The sequence below is a fragment of the Balaenoptera musculus genome, chromosome 10 (assembly GCF_009873245.2).
Source record: "Balaenoptera musculus isolate JJ_BM4_2016_0621 chromosome 10, mBalMus1.pri.v3, whole genome shotgun sequence".
Classification (NCBI taxonomy): domain Eukaryota; kingdom Metazoa; phylum Chordata; class Mammalia; order Artiodactyla; family Balaenopteridae; genus Balaenoptera; species Balaenoptera musculus.
The window spans coordinates 26224807-26242068 of record NC_045794.1 but is presented as its reverse complement, the minus strand read 5'-3'; the positions used below and the strand labels follow the sequence as shown (position 1 = coordinate 26242068).

At 36.8% G+C, this 17262-nt stretch overlaps 1 protein-coding gene and 1 non-coding gene across 13 annotated transcripts in view; one reads left to right on the top strand and one right to left on the bottom strand.

The window, feature by feature from the left end:
* CAPRIN2 (caprin family member 2) overlaps positions 1-17262 on the top strand; it is a 41347-nt gene that overhangs the window by 10778 nt on the left and 13307 nt on the right. For 10 of the 12 annotated variants that reach the window (XM_036866683.1, XM_036866688.1, XM_036866689.1 and 7 more), the window contains exons 4-12: positions 165-251; positions 4074-4312; positions 5568-5650; positions 7689-7856; positions 8772-8815; positions 9723-10403; positions 12906-13028; positions 14820-14901; positions 15942-15997. In XM_036866683.1, coding sequence (XP_036722578.1) covers positions 165-251; positions 4074-4312; positions 5568-5650; positions 7689-7856; positions 8772-8815; positions 9723-10403; positions 12906-13028; positions 14820-14901; positions 15942-15997 — 1563 coding nt within the window. Of the gene's footprint in view, positions 1-164; positions 252-4073; positions 4313-5567; positions 5651-7688; positions 7857-8771; positions 8816-9722; positions 10404-12905; positions 13029-14819; positions 14902-15941; positions 15998-17262 lie in introns of those variants that run through there. The other 2 variants (XM_036866691.1, XM_036866690.1) reach the window with 2 other exon arrangements.
* On the bottom strand, positions 16990-17101 carry LOC118902970. Its single transcript, XR_005021680.1, has one exon. It is a non-coding gene; the product is annotated as a U6 spliceosomal RNA (small nuclear RNA).

Below are 17262 nucleotides of genomic sequence, written 5' to 3'. Positions count from 1 at the left end.
TATGTAACTTCTATAAAATACTTTCTCCTTACTTTCTTTGAGTATGTATAGTAAATGGCTAGTTCCTAAAGTCTTAAATCTCCTCTGCTGTTATTAAGGAACTTATTTTGAGATATTTGTACTTAGAAGTTCACAGAATTGATTTTTTTTATCCTATTCGGTAGGAAGCAGTTGAGAAATATGAAGAAGTGCTACATAACTTAGAATTTGCCAAGGAGCTTCAGAAAACCTTTTCTGGACTGAGCCAAGATGTGAGTATGTTTTCTTTGCTTTTCCTAAAACGAATTTAACCACTGATCTTGAAGAAAATATCAGTGTCTGATAATGGTGCTTGGTTATTGTTCATCTAATTCCTGCTTATATTTTATTGGAGGAGGTGGGGTGGAGTATAGTTTCTGAAGAACTAGTGTTTTCAGATTTCTAGAGTCTCAACACAAATGTTATCTGAATATGAGGTATTGTGAATAAAGTGTTAGTTATCTAATGTGTATTATTTCACTCTGGAATTATGGTAATCATTGAGAAGGGGAATGAAAACTATTTTGACAGATACATTTATTAAAGACATTTTAGAATATAGGCTTGAAAATTTATATAGGCTTGTAAGTTTAGCATTATTGGTAGACTCTTCTTGAGAGCGTGGTAGTTATTACCAGGAAAATTTACGGTTCATCTTAAATTTAAATAGTGTTAAGTCTGGTCCCACTGCTTGTTTCAATTGCTCTGTGTTGGCAACTCAAACTTTTCTCTTCCACAGATTTAATCAGTAATTAATAATCAAGTCTTCATTAATGAAGTATTCTTCATTGTTCTTCACTGTTTTAGAATCTTAGTGTTAGATGGCCCTTTAAAGATCATGTTCTACCAATTGAGGAAATAATTTGGTGAATTCATTTCTGAGATGGGGAGCATGCCTCATAAGATAGTCTTTTCCAGTTTTTGGATATTTTCTTGTTTGGCGAATTAAAATTCTCTTCTCCATTCCTGTGGCATCAAAAAAGAACAAATAAAAAAATAAAAACCCCAAAACATCATTCTGAAGCTGAAGACAGCTGCCATCTTAATCCTTGTAAAATATAGTTCTGAGTTGCTCTCTTCTGGATGTCTGACTTAATTAACTTTTAAAAGGTATTGTGAAACCTAAAATAGTGTAGTATAGAGATACTTTCTTCTGTTTTCTGGATAATTCTGTTAATGCAAGTCTAAGATGATATTAGCTCTGTTATCCATAGCACACTTTAACTCGTGTTTACTTATTCATCACTTAATTATAATACTTTCTGTTAGTTTCACAGTTGTTAAATACTCCTAGGCTGTTTTAGATACAATACTTCTAAGTCATTTTTTTTCTTGTGTGATTGATTCCCTGCCCCCCCACCCCCCATATGTTAAGTTTAGTTAGTTTTGGTCCATTGTGCTAAAAAAAAGATCTTTTATATCTGCCTTCTGGTTGGAGGTTTGAAGTATATTTTTATAATACTTAAAAATTTCCATTAACTCTCTTTTCTGAGTTACCCTATCAAATTTTCATTTTCCACTCAGGTGTTGTTTTTTCAATGTATGATGTTCTTTTTAGATTTAAATCTTTTTTTAAACACCATCCATGTGCCAGGCACCTATGGAGGTTCACTATTTTTTTTTTTTAATAGATTTATTTATTTATTTATTTAGTTTTTGGCTGCGTTGGGTCTTCGTTGCTGCGTGCGGGCTTTCTCTAGTTGTGGCGAGCGGGGGCTACTCATTGTGGCTTCTCCTGTGGCGGAGCACGGGCTCTAGGTGCCCGGGCTTCAGTAGTTGTGGCGTGTGGGCTATAGAGCAGAGGTTCAGTAGTTGTGGCGCACGGGCTTAGTTGCTCTGTGGCATGCGCGATCTTCCCGGACTGGTGCTCGAACCCGTGTCCCCTGCATTGGCAGGCAGATTCTTAACCACTGCACCACCAGGGAAGTCCAAGGTTCACTATTTTTATAGCGAAGTACCTTCCAGCCTAGGAATTTGGGGGCTTTTTTTTTTTTTTGCTAAACTCTTTCTTTTGTCAGACCTCTTCTATGATAGCCTGTTTTGCAGTTTGTGTAACATTTTCTTCTTTCCCTTCAAACTAAAGTTGGAAGCTTTCAGCCCACCACATCTCTCTTTATCTTCATGATATGAGCTTTGTCCTTTGGGGATTTATCATTCTAAGTCATGGTTCAGAAAATAAATTTTATGGTTGGGTGCTATTGGTTGACAGCAGTTTACTTCATATCTTCTTCTTTCTAAATCAGTTTTCAACTGAAAGAAGAGAAGTAACCTGATTCCTTAGTTTCCACATAAATAAGAATAGGCTGCTGTTAGTGGTTTTCATGACATCTGATTATGACCTAGGAGACAGCATGTTTCTTGCTTGATACCTGATAGAATCAATAAATATTTGAGGTCCTGTCATGTGTCAGACTCTATGCTGGGTACTAGTGATATACTGGTGAACAACAGAGATGTGGTCCCTGTCATCATGGAGCTGAAGCGTAAGGGGGATGCAGCTAAAGAAAAAGATAAGCATTTCATGTAATAGATACTTTGATAGGGGAAGTTCAGAGTGACCTGAGCCCTTAAGAACACCTAATCCAGCCCTGGGAGGTGGCCAAAGAGAGAGCTGAGGTAATCATGTGATATAGTCCTGAAGATGTCCTCAGCACCAATTGCCTTTTCTTATACCATCATGAATCTGTGTCCAAGGGAATCCCACTGTCTTGGAGAGCTAGAATTGCCACCTCTATCGTCTTTCCTCCTCTCAAGCAGAAGCTGAGTTTGGTAAGTTTTATTGGTGTAAGTCCATATTAAGGTCTTGGAAAAAGCTTTTCTGAGTCTTTGCCATCCTGAAGAAAATACCCTTGCCCACGTAACCCCCAACCAGTCCATTTCTCACTCTTAAAATTTTATCTTCAGCCATTGTCTCTTGTCCCTGGTAGTAGCACAAGTCATATTTATTAAGTTGCTTTCATACCCTGTAGAAAGGAATTAATAATGCCTAATGAATCTTTTTCCTGAGGTTTTTTTTTTTTTTAACCCCCGTCTTGATTAGGATTTATGAACGTCTCTTAGAGTTTTAAATGTTGATGCTGAATCAAAGTACTTTAACTCATCTATAGGAAAAATCAAAAAGTTTTTTTTTTTTTTTTTTTGTTATCTCGATTTTCATACCTTGGAAAATATCCAGTACGATGTAAACATTACAAACAGAAAAGCACCTATGGGGAGAAAAGACCTTTTGGGTTTCTCAGTGGAAATAGATGGTACTTTTTGTTATTGGTATTTTACAAATGAGAAGCCACTTTTGGGACCCACGTATTATATCAGACTTTAAGGTATTACAGTTGTAAGCTTTAGAGTAGACTCGGAGCTGCTCAGTGTACACACACACACACACACACACACACACTCATCTGAGGGAAAACTTATATTCCACTAATTTTCCATGTGTGTTTCCATGACAAACTATTATGAAAATCTCTCTCAATTTTGCTTAAAAAAAACCCCTGTTTGCTGTGGCTGTTTTTTTGGCATTACATTTGTAAGACATTTTATTTCTGTTTGGTTTTCAATTCCTTATGCTTTAAGCAGTCTTCTTTGGTTGGTTGAAAATCAACCATTTTGAATACTCTTCCCCTGGAACATAAGATTTTAAAAAAAACCCAAACTAAACTGAAGCATTTTCTTAAAATATTTAGCCTAAAAAGGCTTGGTATACATAATATGGAAAAGTAAAACCTTGTGATTAATATGGACATTAATGAGAGGTACTTTGCTTCTCATCATGATGATAGTAGAGGTACTAGATTCAGCCTGGGGTTGAGAGTCACATATTTGGACTTCTTTAGCTTTGGTTAGCTGAGACAAACCAGCTAAGTACTGGGTGACTTCTTTAGCTCAAAAAGCAAGCAGGCGGTTAAATGACCTTGTCAGTTTCACAGTCAGTGTTATATATTTGAGATTTATCATCTAATCTCAACTCTTTGGGATTAGACTTTTGTAGACTAATGGATTGCTAGTATGGGTTGTGGAGAGTTGTCAGCCTTAATTAGCGTTTGTTTTAACAGCTGCTTAAAGCGCAGAAGAAAGCCCAGAGAAGGGAGCACATGCTAAAACTTGAGGCTGAGAAGAAAAAGCTTCGCACTATACTTCAAGTTCAGTATGTATTACAGAACTTGATGCAGGAACATGTACAGAAAGACTTCAAAGGGGGCTTGAATGGTGCAGTGTATTTGCCTTTAAAAGAACTTGACTACCTCATTAAATTTTCAAAATTGACCTGTCCTGAAAGAAATGAAAGTCTGAGGTAAGTTAATGAAAATATTTTCCTGAAACAGGACATATGACACTTTAGTCTAGCTTTTCAGCATGTATATATGTATATGTATGTGTGTATGTGTATATATATATATATATATATATTCAGCTTTGGAAACGTTGGCCTGCTCAGACTCTCACGAGGTTGATAGCCTGTCTAGTAAGAAAGTGAATTTGAATGATCTCATTAACCTGCTTATTTATTGTAACACTGATTTTTAAAATGTCTGATCAAGTTTTAACCTTACATAGGTATTAACCATAATACTAATTATGTATATTCTTAAAAATTTTTTTGTAATTATATCAGGCTGTTGTGTTACCTGAGAGTCTTTGCCTCCTTACTACTGCTGTACTTAAGTGGAGGTGAATAAAATTTAACTTGATTAGTATCACTAAACTGTCAAAGTAAGAATTATTTAGTGTTCTTTTTAGGCTGTGAGTAAATACTGAGAAACCAATCGGATAATTTAAAATATAAAACCAGCAAATTGAGGCAACCCAATTTTTTTCTCCTACAGTATCTATTTACTGTTTTTGCTTAGATGGAGTGAATCAGCTAATGAGCAGAAGCTCTATGCTTTTGGTTTGTTAGATACAGGTTGTTTCAATGCTGTGTCTGTTAGCCATGCAAAAGCAGTTAGATTTCAACTGCTTTAGAAATTAGCCCTATCAGTGCAGGAAGAAACCTGATAAAACTCTTAATTACCTACATATAGCCATATATATATATTTATTCCCATCCCAATAGTCTGTTCCATCATCATTACCTATTTGGATGCTTCCTTCTCTGGCTTCACTTTGGTAGATCCAAGGAATGTAGCTTACTTTAATATGTGAAATGTAAGTGAAACAATTTGAAAAATGAGCTGCTCTCTTTAAAGACAAATGCAGCTCTTAATATTTCCATTCCACGGTTTTTTTAAATCTAGGACATACACTTGATAATGAAGGATACCACACTGATTGCTTTAAACTCTTTTTGGTCTATTCCTTGATAGCTGTATTTGGTAAAATCTTTATTTTAGTTTTAAGGAAAAATGCTTACATTTGAAATCCATAAATGGGTATTTAGTCATCTTTTATAAAATTTCAATTTTTCATTTCCAAAGAGTAAAAAACCACATAATTAACATTGAATGTCTTAATTGTTGATGGATTATATTGTATAAATTGTACTGCTCCATATATAAATATATGTGCCTCTAAAGCCACTTTGTTCTGCTGCTGCTTTTCCTTGTCAGTGTTGAAGACCAGATGGAGCAGTCATCCTTGTACTTTTGGGACCTTTTGGAAGGTAGTGAGAAAGCAGTGGTAGGAACGACATGTGAGTTTTCTCTACTCTGGACTTATGCAGTAAATACTAAACTTTATGTCTAGGAGTTTAGTATGATATTGAGGGCCAAAACTGTGTCAGTCCATCAGAACTTACATGTCTGACAATACTAGATTCATCGGCAGAATGATATCTTTGTTTAGTTCTGTTAAAAGCAGCTGTTGTATAATTGTACTCACTAAAATGGAGCCTAGGGAGAGTTTTGAGGTGACGAGTCACTGTGATTTGGGAACAAGAGCTAGGGACTAGTGCTTGACCGTTTTGGGGTTCAGTTCTCTATTGTGCGGTGGTAGTACCTGTTCTATTTACAAATCTTAAATCCACGTATTGTTAACATCCAGGCTTATCTACCAGATCTGCTTAAGAAAATGAGAATGACTTGGCTACATAGTCTATTGAAACATTGTTGTCTGTTGGTCTGGAAATGATCTGGAGAGAAAGAGTCCTTTTGGCTTCCTAGATAGGCTTTGGCCGAATGACCAAGTACAAATGTTTGGACGTGAAGTACACAGTTTTGTGTACTAGTTTAGGATAATGAAAACTCATTGGAAGCTGGTAAACATTTTTGTTACTAGTGATTGCTTCCTTTTTAAAAATATTTAAGTATGAATAACTATCTCAATTTCTAAGTCCTTTCAAGTTTAAACCACAGAAATTTATTGCTTGGCTAGAATGCAAAATGATACAAATACTTTGGAAACTAGTTTGTTAGTTTCTTATAAAATTAAGCATGCACTTACTATATAACCAAGCTATTACACTTCTAGTACCTGAGAGAATTGAAAACATACATTCACATGAGTACTTGTACATGAATGTTCATACCAGCTTATTCATAATAGTCCCAAATTGAACACAGCCTGGATGTACACCAACTGATAATAAACAGAATGTGATATATTCATGCAATGGAATCTACTCAGCAATGAAAAAAGGAATGAACTATTGATACTGCAACAGCATGTATGAATCTCAAAATAATTATGCTGAGTGAAAGAAGCCAGACAAAAAATGAGTACATATTGTATGATTCCATTTATATGAAATTCTAGAAAAGACATAACTAGAACGATAGTAGGTCAGTGGTTGCCAGGGAGTAGGGGGAGGAGATTGATTATAAAAGGGGCATAAGGGAACTTTCTGAGTTGTTTAAGATGTTCTGTATCATGGTTATGGTGGAAGTAACATGACTGTTAACATCTGTTAAAACTGTGCACTTAAAATGTGAATTTTGTAAATTATACCTCAAAATTTGATTTAAAAAAAAAAAAAAGGTCATCTGTGTCATAGTATTCCTGTGAAAGGAATAGTAGACCCAAATCAAGTATGAGAGCTCTGCTTAATTTGGGAATTATGTTTTTAGTGGATATTAAAAATAAAATAGACTTCAGACCTATTTATGGTGCAGTGACTTTAATAACATCATTTTAAGATTTTTCTTGATCATCAAATGGTGATGTGCTAGGAGTGAAATATAGCATAACTCAAGAGTAAAATCTTAATCATGGAATTTTATACTTTAAAAATTCTTTAGAGGTTGTCCAAAATAGGTTTTTCTAAAGTTTATGTTTGAGGAACTGTGTTGTTTATTTCTCTTAAAGCCTTAATTACTTGGGGAAGGTAGAGTAATTGCTTTTTGTCATGTCTTGGGGGCAGATGGGAGAAATCACTTTTCTCCCAGCTCAGGGAACAGATGTGTGCTTTTATAACATACTAGATAGAGTCCTTGATTGGAGTCTCTGATTTTTAGCCATTTTTCAAATGGTGGAAATGGAGGCCCAGGAAAACTTAAGTGACTTGCTAAACTTTGGGATTCTGATTTTTAAAATTTATATTGCTTCAGCATGACGTAACGATGGACTGCATATTTCCTTTTCATGGTACGACCAGTTCTTTGAATACCCCCAGTGTAGACTGTTATAATGACATACTACAACTAGGATAAAATTATATAAGGATTTCTAGTCCAAATAATTTTCCATGAACTATTAGGCTATGTGATAACTAAGTCTTAATCACTCTTTCTTAGACAAACACATGAAAGATCTACTATCTAAATTGCTGAACTCAGGCTATTTTGAAAGTATCCCAGTTCCAAAAAATGCTAAGGAAAAAGAGGTATCATTGGAGGAAGAAATGCTAATAAAATCAGAGAAGAAAAAACAATTATCGAAGACTGAATCTGTCAAAGAGTCAGGTTTGTTGTGATCTCTGAAATTCTTTATAGTGGTTGTATTTTTAACACTTAACCAAAATGAGTCAAATCACTGTAAAATGATTATTTTATTTTCTACATGCATGGAAATCTTTACTTGCCCCAGGATAAGCCTAGGTTTAGGACACATCTCTAGGCTTTACTACCATGATTTGCAGAGTCAACCTTAATAGAAACATTAGGTTATACTTTGTTACAAGAGAGTGCACTGTTAAAATGAGGCATTTATGGAATTTGAATTCTTTGTTAAACTATTAGGATCATTCCATTTAAAACCGTTGTTTAAAATGTGAGTTATAGTACATTCCAATACTGTAGTAGAACAAGAATGTAAATAATCTAAGGTTAACATATTGATTTAGGAAAAAAATTGCCAAAATCAGTAAAAGAAATAATGTTTTTCAAAATTCCACTCTTCTTGGGGAAGAAATACTTTGAGTAAATGGCACCTTTGCTATTTATTGTTGAGGCTGGATTTATTTAAGAAATATTACGTCTAAGGAGGTAGTCCAAGCAGCCTTCTGGTAGCCACTAGCAAGATTCGAGTATTTCTTGTTTACCCCATGGCACCAGAGCTATAAATCCAACTTGAAAGAAGCTGTGTTTGTGGGTAAGAGGAGATAGTCCTATTTTCAATCAGAAATCAATTTTTAACTACAACCTGACTTCAGAAAAGTGTCTTATATAAGCAGAGCTACTAGCTTCAACTAGCCTCAGACCACATGCTTTTGACCAGCACCCAATAGTGAGAATTACTCCTGCCATGAATATACTTAATTGCACTATCCTTTTTCTGTTACTATTCTGAAATTTGTTGCTAGAATGAATTACGGTGTAATCAGTCTAAAAACTTATAGTTTACCTAGTACTTATTTAATATTCCTTTTATCTTCTCAGAGTCTCTTGTGGAACTTGCACAGCCAGAGATACAACCACAAGAGGTAAGGTACCGAAAGGTAATTTTCAGTCAGTTGTGGTTTTTGAGACTTTTGTATAGTGTTGTGGTTAGGAGCTGAGGCTTTGGAGCTAGACTGCCTAAGCTTGAATCCCGGCTCTGCAGCTTATTAGCTTAATGACTTTGGGCAAGATATGTAGCTCAGCTGTGTCTGTTAGCCTCCTACCTAAAATGGGGATAATAACAATGCCTGCCTCATATGGTTATTGTGAGGTTTGAAGGAGTTAAATCTGAATTACTTACAATTTGGCCTGGCACGCAGAACGGCTCAAGTGTTAGCTGGTGTTGGTGGTGGTGGTTTTGGTCCCTGAATTGGAATTTGAAGATGGGTGGGATTTTGCTCTTTCCAGAATTTACTCATATTGGTAATAGAAGAGGACATTTGTTCTCTTTCTGAAGTGACATCGGAATTCATGGAAGCCGAAAAGAATGGAAGAAGCAAAATCACAGTATGATTGATATATAATGGGAATAAAGAAAAGGCTGGTAATTCAGGAAACATAAGGCTTCAGTGTAAAGAGTAGGACTTTGTGTAGTTGAACTACCCTCTGCCTTAACTTTAAGGGAGTCAGGTGGTCCTAAGGCTGGCAGAGGCAGAGTAACCTTGGTAAGAGAGCCTGAGTCAAGCAAATGTGGCACCGTGGTGTGCACTGCTTACCAGTCTTAGGTGAATCAAATATAGGTTGCTACTTTTGAAGTATACTTTTGGAGTTTGTCTTTCTGTTAATTGAGGGGAAAGGAATGGACATAAAAGTAGGATACTCTTTTCAAGTAGGATAAGGTCAGAAGTTTCCTGTTAGCACAGTGGCTCAGACCAGTGGACATAGGAGTTCAGTATTCTCTTCAAGGTCTTCTACAGACTGTGACTTGAGCACATTTTCCCTGTGGTTTAGTTTCTTAACAGACGCTACATGACAGAAGTAGATTATTCAAGTAAACAAGATGAAGAGCAATCTTGGGAAGCAGATTATGCTAGAAAACCAAATCTCCCCAAATGTTGGGATGTGCTTACCGAACCAGACGGTCAGGAGAAGAAACAGGAATCCTTCAAGTCCTGGGAGTCTTCCGTTAAGCACCAGGAGGTATCAAAGCCCGCAGTTTCCTTAGAACAGAGGAAACAAGAGATTCCAAAACTCAGGTCCACTCTGCAGGAAGAGCAGAAGAAGCAGGATGTCTCGAAAACCAAGTCAGCTCCCAGCCAGTGGAAGCCAGAAGCTCTTAAGTCCAAAGTGGGGTACATTCAGGAGGAACAGAAGAAGCAGGAGACACCAAAGCCTTGGCCAGTTCAGCTGCAGAAGGAACAGGATCCAAAGAAGCAAACTCCAACAAAGTCTTGGACACCTTCTGTGCAGAGTGAACAGGACATCACCAAGTCATGGGCCACTCCCATGTGTGAAGAACAGGATTCAAGACAGCCAGAGACTCCAAAATCCTGGGAAAACAATGTTGAGAGTCAAAAACACCCTTTAACACCACAGTCACAGATTTCTCCAAAGTCCTGGGGGGTAGCTACAGCAAGCCTCATACCAAATGACCAGCTGCTGCCCAGGAAGTTTAATACAGAACCCAAAGATGTGAGTTGATTTGTATCAGTTTGTTCCTGTCAATGTAGGCATAAATAGAGATTTGTGGTAGTGATAATTTAAAAGTTCTCTTTAGGAAAAGATCAGTAAAACCCATGTTTAATTAATGTATAAAATATTTCACTTAACTCTTTAATGCATAATTTGTTTTCCCTAGAAAATTGGAAGCAGATTTAATCTGTCATTTGCGCCTAACCTGAAGTGAAATTTCCACAATTAGAAAATATTGTTTTAATGCTCAAATTTTAATGACATGATATGACATCAAAATAGTGGATAGTTCAGAAAAGACCATAATGTTGAAGAAGTGAGAAATGTAAATGCATGTCAAAAGGCAGGAGACCTTTTTCTGACAGAAGTTACATTTTTCTGTATTCTCTTCCTTCTCTTTCATTTATAGTCACTCAAATTAGCCTGTCCTCTTTGAAGAAGGTACAGATGGTCAGGAGAAGAAACAGTAATCTTTCATGTCCTGTTTCAGAAGAAGCAGTAGTTGGGGAAGGATCTGAATTAGTTCTCTATTTCTGTTTCAAAAGAATTTTCTGCAGATGAAAAGTATAGGCATTAAATATTCTGTAATTAGGTTTTGGAGTATGAGATTTAGTTCAAATATAAGGCCTCATTCTGCTAATGATAAATAACCCATGTCAATAAGATAAGAAGCCTTATAATGAATAATCCTTGGATACGATGCTAGTTAGTGTTGTCTTTTATTAAAGTATAAGTTATTTACCACTGTTTCATTGCAGACTTGTTGAAGACTTGTTACCGCCTTGTTTGCTAAGAGATGTGAACTTGCTACCCTCCCAGTGTTCTCCATATACATCTAGTAGTGTTCCCTGCACTTCCACGCCATTTTAGCCAAAGGCTTGCCCGTAAATCTTTGGTCCTCTAACAGTTTGAAAAACATTTTGCTAAGGACCTACTTTATTGCACAGGGAACTATACTAAATATTTTGTAATAACCTATAAGGGAAAAAACTCTGAAAAAGAATACACACACACACACAAAACTGAATCACTGTCATGTACACCTGAAATTAACACGATATTGTAAATCAACTATACTTCAATTAAAAAAGGTTGGGGGAGAAAAAGATTTCGCTTAGGGAATTCAAAGCATTGCATTTTATAAATTACCCCGCCTCAATTCTACCTTATGGGAAGAGAATTTTAGAATTATTTGTCTCCTTTTATTTTCCTTTCTTCCTCTTTAAGTGGTAATATAATTTTAGCTTCTTCCTGACCCTGCAGAAGATTGATAGCCTTTTTCATTAACTAGATATCATATGACAGTAATTGTAATATAGCAACTACTTTGAGAGATTTATATCTAAAAACCCAATTTAATACCTCAATAAAGCTGTTTAAAAAACCGCAATTAAAAATTCCACTAGGTATAGCAGTGTTGAACCTTGACCGTACCAGAATATTGATACCATGCTGTTTGCTGAATAGTATTTAAAATTAAGGGTGTATAATTGGAAAGGTCAAAACTCATTTAATGTGCTTTATGGCACAGACATCATTATATTGAAGTTACAGGGTCTCTCAGGGACTGAGAGGACGCTTCTCTGTATAATAGAGTATTTGCCTCTATCTGTATTGAAATCTCAGCTGTTTGGAACATGACTAAGTACTGTCAGGGGCAAAATAGAGTTCAAAGCCAAAAGACTAGATAACATGAAATAAATCACTAAAGTTCATACATTTCTCCTAAAAGAGCCTTTCATATATTCCCTTAGGGTCTATTAACAGTTATTTCATGACACTGTTGACAAGCTTAGCTGTGTGACTTCCCAGTGAATTAGAAGGTGGAGAAGAGGAGCTGGTAGGGACAGGCTTGCTGATACCTGTAAGAAACAACCATAAGCATGAGGTCTATTCCAGGGTATTCAGCAATCTTAAGAAATTTAGCAGGAGGGCGAGCCACCTTCTAAGCACCAGTAGCCCCCTGCCCCCCAAAGTATACTTACTGTGTGACAGAATATAGTAGTATATTTCCTCAACTCTAGGATATATATGTATATGTTTTTACATCTTACTGTTTCTGAAATCAGGTATGTGTTAAAAATGGGATGTATGTTTAATGTGGTAGTAGTAGTAGTAGTAATTTTTTTCCCTGGGGAAAAAAATCATTGATGTGTTTTATATTTATAGTCAGTGGCATCTTATCATAGAGGACACAGGGTAACTGATGTCCATAATGAGAGAACTTCTATCAAGGAAGTTCTGTTGCTCTGGGCCTTCCCTTTAAAAAGATGATGTTTAGAAACCTTTCCCATTAGAGTTGGTCTGAAGGAGGAAACATGTAAAGTTTGCTTAAATTACTTAGAAAATGCATTTATGTGGAAATTCTTTACCTGAGATAAATCTATAAATGAGCACTGCTATGTGTTTTGATTACATTAAGATGTAGTGATAAGCTTAGTTTCCTGAACTAGGCTTTTGAATTTGAATTTCACTCTTATACATTATGGGTTTATCTTGTAGGTGCCTAAGCCTATGCATCAGCCTGTAGGTTCTTCCTCTACCCTTCCAAAGGATCCAGTATTGAGGAAAGAAAAACTGCAGGATCTGATGACCCAGATTCAAGGAACTTGTAACTTTATGCAAGTATGAGTCATTATTAAGTGAATCTTAAATGATGGTCATGGGGCTACTAGCTTCTGATCTGAAGCATTAAATGAAGTTGTTAAGGGCATAGATTCTGGTGTCCAGAATGAGTACAAATCTTGGTTCTGCCACTTCCTAGCTCTGAGAATTTAGGCAAGTTACTTAACTCTCTTCCTCAGTTTCTTTTTGGAAAAAATGATAATAGTTCCTATTCCTGTTTGTTGTGAGTAATACAATGAATTAAACATGTAAGAAGCTTAAAGTGCTCAAATGATATCGCTGCGGTTGTGTGTAGATAATCATAAGACATTCATTATGACACATGCTAAATTGTGTCATACAGACTCTTACAGAATTTCAGAATAGTGTGGTATTACTGAGGGATGAAGTAGGCAAATAAGAGATTTTTGTGTAGTAAAAAGATTTTGAGCTTTGGAATTAGACCTGCATTTAAATCCACTTCTACCAGTTACCAGTTGTATAATCTGTGGCAAGTTATTTAACCTCCAACCTTCTGCTTATTTGTAAAGTGAGGGAATTGCATACCTCTTCAGATTATTTGATATATAAAAGACCTAAAATGATCACTGTAAGTATATAAGTTAAGTACTCAAAACGTTGGAAATATTTTTAGGATAACCAGGATAGGCAGATGGGAGAAGAGAATGCCTTCTTGTCAATGAAAGTCTCTAAGGGCATGAGTTAGTTTAGTGGTTGAGATAAAATAATTAGACCCTCTCATTGGTTATAATAAAAATGAGGGCTCAGTCTACGCTAGGATTAATGTTTAAGACTTCAAGTCAGGAGTTTTCTTTTCCTAACTTGGCCTTAGAATTACTATTAGAGTTTTAATACTTGACACAATCTTTTTTAAAAAAATTAATTAATTAATTAATTTTTGGCTGCTTTGGGTCTTCGTTGCTGCACATGGGCTTTCTAGTTGTGGCGAGCAGGGGCTACTCTTTGTTGCGGTGCACAGGCTTCTCATTGTAGTGGCTTCTCGTTGTGGAGCATGGGCTTTAGGCACTCAGGCTTCAGTAGTTGCAGCACGTGGGCTCAGTAGTTGTGGCTCACAGACTCTAGAACACAGGCTCAGTAGTTGTGGTGCACGGGCTTAGTTGGTCCGTGGCATGTGGGATCTTCCCAGACCAGGGCTTGAACCTGTGTCCCCTGCATTGGCAGGTGGATTCTTAACCACTGTACCACCAGGGAAGTCCTGACACAGTCTTTTTTTTTTTAAGAAATTTATTTTATTTATTTATTTTTGGCTGTGTTGGGTCTTTGTTGCTGCGCCTGGGCTTTCTCTAGTTGTGGCAAGTGGGGGCTACTCTTTGTTGCGGTGTGTGGGCTTCTCATTGTGGTGGCTTCTCTTGTGGTGGAGCACGGGCTCTAGGCACGTGGGCTTCAGTAGTTGCAGCATGCAGGCTCAGTAGTTGTGGCTCGCGGGCTCTAGAGTGCAGGCTCAGTAGTTGTGGTGCATGGGCTTAGTTGCTCCACGGCATGTGAGATCTTCCCGGACCAGGGCTTGAATCTGTGTAGGCAGATTCCTAATGACTGTGCCACCAGGGAAGCCCCTGACACAGTCTTAAGGTTTGACAGTTACTTTAGATTTCGTTTTTAATTCTCAATTTCTTCTCCTATAAAGACTGTTATTAACATCTTGAGATAGTTATTAGCTAGATTCCTATAGCTAATAAGCAGTTGACATCATCATAAATAATTTAATGGTAATAGCTTTACCAACAAATGATAATCTTTGTTTTCACTCATTATTTAAACTCTTGTCTTTAGGAATCTATTCTGGATTTTGACAAACCTCCAAGTGCAATTCCATCATCACAGCCGCCTTCAGCTACTCCAGGTAGCCCAGTAGGTATGTCCTCATTCTTAAGACTTGTTAGACCTACAGCTGTTTTTCCAATTACTTCTTTTGCATATAATTTTACTCTAGATTATCTTAAGGTTAAACTATGTCCGTGTGTTAATTTTTTCTAAATGTGTAGATATGTTATCAGAGTTACATACGGGTAAATTACCGTGAGAATGTTAGTGTACTTAACTGACCCGTTTGCATTTTAGAGAAGGTCTCCAGATCGGTGAATGGAAGTACACAATGTTAGTTGTCTTTGCCACTTTTTATATTCTTCTTGGAGTGTATTCTGACTAGAACCTGCTTGACTTCTTTCAACTCTGTATGTCTATTGTGGAGGCTTTTGGATCCTAACTATGAGTGAAATTACATCAGTGGTATTTAGTGCACAGGTTAACACAGTAACTAATGATGCAGACCGGATCTGAATCTGGTCTGATGCTTCAGACTTTAGGCTTTTTGTTCTACACTAGTTTATCTCAGAGGTGGAATGACATAATCAAAGCCATAGTTCAGCTGCAGTGAGCAGTAGACACCAACCAGAAGACTGGTCCAGTAATTCCTGGGTAGGGTAAGGAGAAGGAAGAGAGAGTAATTAACAAAAGTGATAGACATTAGTAAGAAGAAACCACACTGACACTGTGTAATTGAAAAGTATATTTAATTTACATGATCAAAGAGAAAAAAAAACCTGAAGAGCCAGATGACCCCTGCACTTGTAACTTAAAGTGTATCAGCTAATTACTGCTCATGATAGTTCAGGTTTTATCATCCAGATTACAATTACCAGTTTTTTAAAAGTCGTAGTTCTTTTCTTTTGGAAGCCTTGAAATACTGCTTTTGTCCATTGATGGAACTAGTATCCTTTTCTTCTGTAATCCTCTCTGACTCTTTTTTAGAGCTCTACTACAGTAGAAAGGACTTGAGAGCTAGTTCTTCCAGATACTGTTTTGTTTTATAAAGTATAAACTTTAGTTTCCACCCAGTTGGTATGCATAAACTTTTCTCCTCCCTCCGTTCACTGTTGATTTCACTCTCCGCAGCATCTACAGAACAAAATCTATCCAATCAAAGTGATTTTCTTCAAGAGCCATTACAGGTAACTTTACCAGACTGACCTTTCATTTACTCTTCTTTGCTATTCAGGGAGGAAACTCTTGCTTTGGCAAGAATGATCAGACTCGCTGATTCTAATATACCTAATGAAATTATTGAAAATGTTCTAAGGATATCTAGTTTTTTAGATTAAGTACAGCTGGTTCTCAAAAGATTCCCTAATAAACATGGGGAAGTCATCTGTTATAATAGAGAAGGTTAGCTGATGTTAGTAAGGAAAGAGTAAGCCTGAAGAACTCAGAGGTACTTTGGGAATCTTACTTTGCTGTTGAGCTACCTAAGTCACTTAGTATATTGGCAGAGTAAAGGGTATAAAGAAAGAAACTAATTTTGCTTAACTCATGGTTAGCCAGTCCTACCCGCACACATATATCTAACATTCTGATGAACTAATTTTCACAGAACACACTTAGAGTTATAAAGGGACCAGATCATTGAGATCTGTAAATGCCACATTGCATTTCCATCAATAGTAAGTTCAAGATTTGCTAGTTTTCTGGTCATTACTTTAAAAAAATTTTTTTTTCTCAGGATCCTTCTGAAAACCTTATGGCAGTTTTCTAGACAGCAACTGCTTTGCCAGTCGGTTAAATATTTTGATCAGGTGGTTCAGCAGTTGCCTTCCCTTCCAAAACCTTACGAGTAAATACCATTTGTTTACAGTGGTTTATATTTAGTTTAAGATGCGGCTCGGTTTTCAAAATGTGTTTGTTAAGCAGGGTCCCTCACCCCAGTCACTGCTTTAACTGAAGAATTCCTTGTTATCTGGTCTAGCTATTAGGTTCTATATGAGGCTTTCAAGTGACAAGTTAAGATTTTTTTTGATAAACCAATAGTCTGGTAGTTCTCAGGGCATGCCTGTGGGATGGCTGCATCAGAATCACTTGGTCACTTTAATAAAAGTACATACAGTTGACCCTTGAACAGTATGCATTTGAACTGCTCGGGTCCACTTATACGTGGGTTTTTTCCACTAAATACGTAGAGTACTACGCTTCACGAATTTGCGTGTCATCCTTGCGCAGGGGCCATGCTAATCTTCTCTGAATCGTTCCAATTTTAGTATATGTGCTGCCGAAGCTAGCACTAAATACATAGAGTACTACGGATCTGAGGTTGGTTTAATCCGAAGTTGCGGAACCACGGGCATGAAGGGTCAACTGTGGGACCTGAGCATCTGCGAATTTTGGTATCCATAGCGGGTCTTGGAACCAATTCCCTGTGGATACTGAGGGATGACTGTATTGT